Below are 4,355 nucleotides of genomic sequence, written 5' to 3'. Positions count from 1 at the left end.
TGTAAAGGCACTTCATTAAGCACAGGGGTGATGTATAAGGATGATAATGATGTAAAGTACCAGTGCCTCATTCAGCCTACTATGCCTCATAACATGATTCATTGCCTGCATGGCTATTTGTCAGGTATTAATAGTTTAATCTGTCTAAGCTCAGATCATTCAGTTACACAATCATACATGGGCGTTAGGATTTCACAGTGGCAAACACATTTACCGCAGGTGCCTTTGTATCAGCAGTTTTGAACTGTGGATGTAACTCTCCTCCTCTGCCCCAACAGAGGACAGCACCATGCCAGTGTCACAGCAGTATGTTTCCAAATGGACTGAGGGATGCCGCACCACTCAGAACATGGAAACAGTAAATGGTGTGCACAAAACCATGAGTAAGGACGGCGACAATGACGACGAGGATGGATTCAACAGAATGGAAGAGCGTAACGACGATGAGGAGCAGGGGGAAGAAGGAGGGTCGGGAGAAGAAGAGAGCCTTGACGATAGCCCAAAGAGGATTGGGACCAAGATAAAGAAAATTACAAAAACCCGACAGAGGTTTAAGGTCCGGCGCATGAAGGCCAACGCGCGAGAGAGAAACCGTATGCACGGGCTCAATGACGCGCTTGAGAGTTTGCGTAAAGTTGTACCTTGCTACTCGAATACTCAGAAACTCTCCAAAATAGATACATTGAGGTTGGCAAAAAATTACATATGGGCTCTCTCTGAGACCTTGCAATCGGATGAAAGTCCAGATTTGATGTTGTTCGTGCAGGCTCTATGCCATGGACTGTCCCAGCCCACCACCAATCTAGTGGCAGGATGTTTGCAGCTCAACCCCAGGACGTTTTTACCGGAGCAGGTCCAGGACATCCCGTCTCAGGTGCACCAAACATCGACTGCGTCCTTCTCTTTGCACCCCTCCTACCCTTACCCTAGCCCGCCATATGGTACAATGGACAGCTCCCATATCCACCACTCCAAGCCCCACCCTGTCGACAATGCGCTTGAGCCGTTCTTTGAAACTACATTCACAGACTGTGCCAGCACTAGCCCCCGGTTCGAGGGACCCCTAAGTCCACCGTTGAGCGTGAATGGGAACTTTTCCTACAAGCACGAGTCAACGGCAGAGTTCGACAAGAACTATGCCCTTTCGATACAATATGCAACTCAAGGTCTGGCGGGAGTACAATGTCTTCATCCTTTTTATGCAAGCTCATCAAAGCACTTTGATATTCTCATGGACAACATGATGTCGTTTGAGACTCATCACGAGAGGAAGCTGAACGCTTAGCTCAATGCCATATTGCCAGAAAACATGAAACACCTGAAAAGTCTAACATTTTGTTTGATTACACATGGACAGTGAATGCACATGTAAATTATGTATGTATTTAATGTATCCGTTACTAATGTTAGTATGACATACAATTATACTGTTTCATTCTTCTCTGCGAACTTCTTGATAGAAAGATCAAATGAGTCTGTATTGCCCAACCCAATCGTATACCAAGACCAATAGTTTGCATTCATCAAATAATTGTTACAACAAACAATAATGGAAATAAAAACATTTCTATATGAATGACTTTGTTTGTGTATTTCGTATTTTGTTTGTGTATTTCGCAACCAATTACTTATCCCTCTTTGTAATGATTGTGCTATCAATGAATGCTATTAATTAGAATAATCGATATTTTACCCAAGCATTAACCTGCTAACAAGAACATTGTATGTGCTGTCCAGTGCTTAAATTAGAACATCGAATAATGTAGGCTAACTACCGATAATGGACATCCAGCTTTGTACTGGTACAAAATTAGCAAACATAGACTAACTGCACTGACTGCACTGTTCAAATGAAAAAAAAAGATGTCAAGTCATCATCATGTCCTTCTCCTTTCAATGGGTCAATACTCTAGCTGCTCTGTAGTTGTTGGATTCTCATACATATTATGATTAGTCAATAATACAGTTATTTCATTTGTCATTAGCCACTGATGTTTGCCTATCAATTTCTCGCAGTCAAAACACAACAGGATACTGAACACAAAAAGACGCAACATGTGGCCTTCCGCCACCATTCAAGCTTCAGACAGTGTCAGTAGACATATCATGGATTCAAATAGTTTTTTATTTTATTTTTTTACAGATACTTTGATTGAGCATGCCAGGCAAAATGCAATAAAATAATAAATACAAATATTACACACTACTATACAGTATAGTAATATATAGTACACCATATGCAAAGTATACAAATATTACACACTACTACACAGTATAGTAATATATAGTACACCATGTGAGTTTACTATAAACTCTGAGCCTTATATTATGAATGTGTGAAACACTATTAGACCTGAACCGAGGACAAATAGATTGATACAGCCATTTTATGAGATCATTGAGTCCTTCATCCACCTCTGCATTAGAAATGACACTCTTTAGTCTCCATGGTTAATAAGGTGACATCCTTGTTGTCCACATTATTTCCACAATACACACGGTAGTAGCCTATACTGTGGTTCTGATTTGAAATGATCAGGTACCTCGTAAAAAAATATAAAATTCACACCACATACAGTATATACACATTACAATGTAAACATGAACAGTGACAACCTATTTGTGCGTTGGTTCACCTTCATGATAAGCCAAGCTTGACAAGGCTAGCTAAGTATTAAGGACCAACAGATTTAGGTGTCATGGGATTAAATGAGGAGAAGACTCTTGACCGGAAAACAACTTCAAGACTATTAACTTCAAAACTAAGTCGTTGTGTGTAAAGAGGGCAACACCATCATGTGAATGAGATCCTGCCCATATTGCTGCAACCCCCACACCCATTAGACAGACTGCTGTAATTATTATACACCGAGAAAGTTACATAATATCTGAATGTTTAAGCAATATCGTATAATGTTATCTTATATTGAATACTATGATCATGTGGAAAGAAAGAGGGATCGAACAAGGAATGCCAGAGTGGAGGGGGCTGCATGACTCCAGTGATACAAACTCGGCCACGACCCCTACATGAAAATGTAATATCTCCAAAATATTCTGTCAATGTGTTCCCAAAAAATATGTCTGCCAATAAAAATGTTTGAGTAAATGTTCCACTCCATGACTTATTACCTGACTAAATAAAGACTATAACAAAATTAACCCTCAACAGGCTGGTAGAGCATGTTTTGACAGTGGACTTAAAAGTGGATATGAAACTAAATTTAACTTGATTGGTCATCTCTCCGAGCTCTCTTTTCAAATACATGTCAAATAAATACAGCCCATCTGTGTGTGTGTGTGTGTGCATGTTGCCAGTTAGTGTGTCTCTCAGTGATCTACTTTAGGGTCAGCTCTTGGATTGGATTAACCACTTCTGAGAATGAGCCTATGCTCGGGTGGGGTGCGTTCATGGGTGCTCATTTAACCCCGATTAAGGAGGGTAATCCTGGGGCTTGGAAAAAGTCACTGCATCAGATGGTCAAGGTACATAAAGGCACCAAACAGAAGCAGTGTGCCCAGAATCCCAGTTACGTTCTAGGGATTTACTTTCCAGTCCAAATTTAGCCCGTGATGTCAGTTAAGATTGTCAGACTAATACAGATTAGCCTATTTGAGACAAGCATGTTATGTCTTCCTTGAGCATTCAGACCAGTGAGGACACCCTTGTTTGTTAACTGACCTACAATCTATGTACATACAAAGTAAACAAAAAGTGTTGGCATGGACCAAGCCGATCTATGCGTTCAGACTTCAATTCACTGACCTCAGATACTGTAGATGACATACGGTGGATACATTTAAAAAGAATTGTCAACATTTCCATCCACCCTAGTCATAAACTGTTCTCTCTGCTACTGCATGGCAAGGGGTACCAGAGCACCAAGTCTATGACCAAAAGGCTCCTTAACAGCTTCTACCCCCAAGCCATAAGACTGCTGAACAGTTAATCAAAGTGCCACCCGGCACTATTTACATTAACCCCCCCCCTCTCCCTTTGTTTTTACACTGCTGCTACTTGCTGTTTATCATCTATGCATAGTTACTTTAAAAATTAGCTCAACTAACCTGTACCCCTGCACATTGACTCGGTACTGGTGCTTCCTGTGTATTGATTGCCTCATTATTGTTGTGTAATTTCCTTTTAGATTTTTTGATAACAAATTTAAAAAAAGTGAATTTTTTTAAAAATATTTACTCAACTCTATCTCTTGAACTGCATTGTTGGTTAAGTCCTTGTAAGTAAGCATTTCACGGTAAGGTTGTTGTATTCTGTGCATGTGACAAATAACATTTGATTTGAAATAACATCAGGGTCACAGCTGTTGAAGGAAGTGGACCAAGGTGCAGCGTGG

At 40.4% G+C, this 4,355-nt stretch overlaps 1 protein-coding gene across 1 annotated transcript; it reads left to right on the top strand.

The window, feature by feature from the left end:
* The first annotated feature begins 209 nt into the window (after positions 1-209).
* On the top strand, positions 210-1,530 carry LOC139414186 (neurogenic differentiation factor 1-like). Its single transcript, XM_071162073.1, has one exon. The coding sequence runs from the start codon at positions 290-292 to the stop codon at positions 1,283-1,285; it is 996 nt and encodes a 331-aa protein (XP_071018174.1). The 5' UTR covers positions 210-289; the 3' UTR covers positions 1,286-1,530.
* The last annotated feature ends 2,825 nt before the right edge of the window (positions 1,531-4,355 follow it).

Source organism: Oncorhynchus clarkii, chromosome 7 (assembly GCF_045791955.1).
Source record: "Oncorhynchus clarkii lewisi isolate Uvic-CL-2024 chromosome 7, UVic_Ocla_1.0, whole genome shotgun sequence".
In the NCBI taxonomy this organism is placed as follows: Eukaryota; Metazoa; Chordata; class Actinopteri; order Salmoniformes; family Salmonidae; genus Oncorhynchus; species Oncorhynchus clarkii.
The sequence above is the reverse complement of the archived record's forward strand: the minus strand, read 5'-3'. Positions and strand labels throughout refer to the sequence as shown.

Excerpts from the sequence above, each read along its gene's own strand:
- LOC139414186 (XM_071162073.1), top strand. The coding sequence starts at position 290 with ATGCCAGTGTCACAGCAGTATGTTTCCAAATGGACTGAGGGATGCCGC.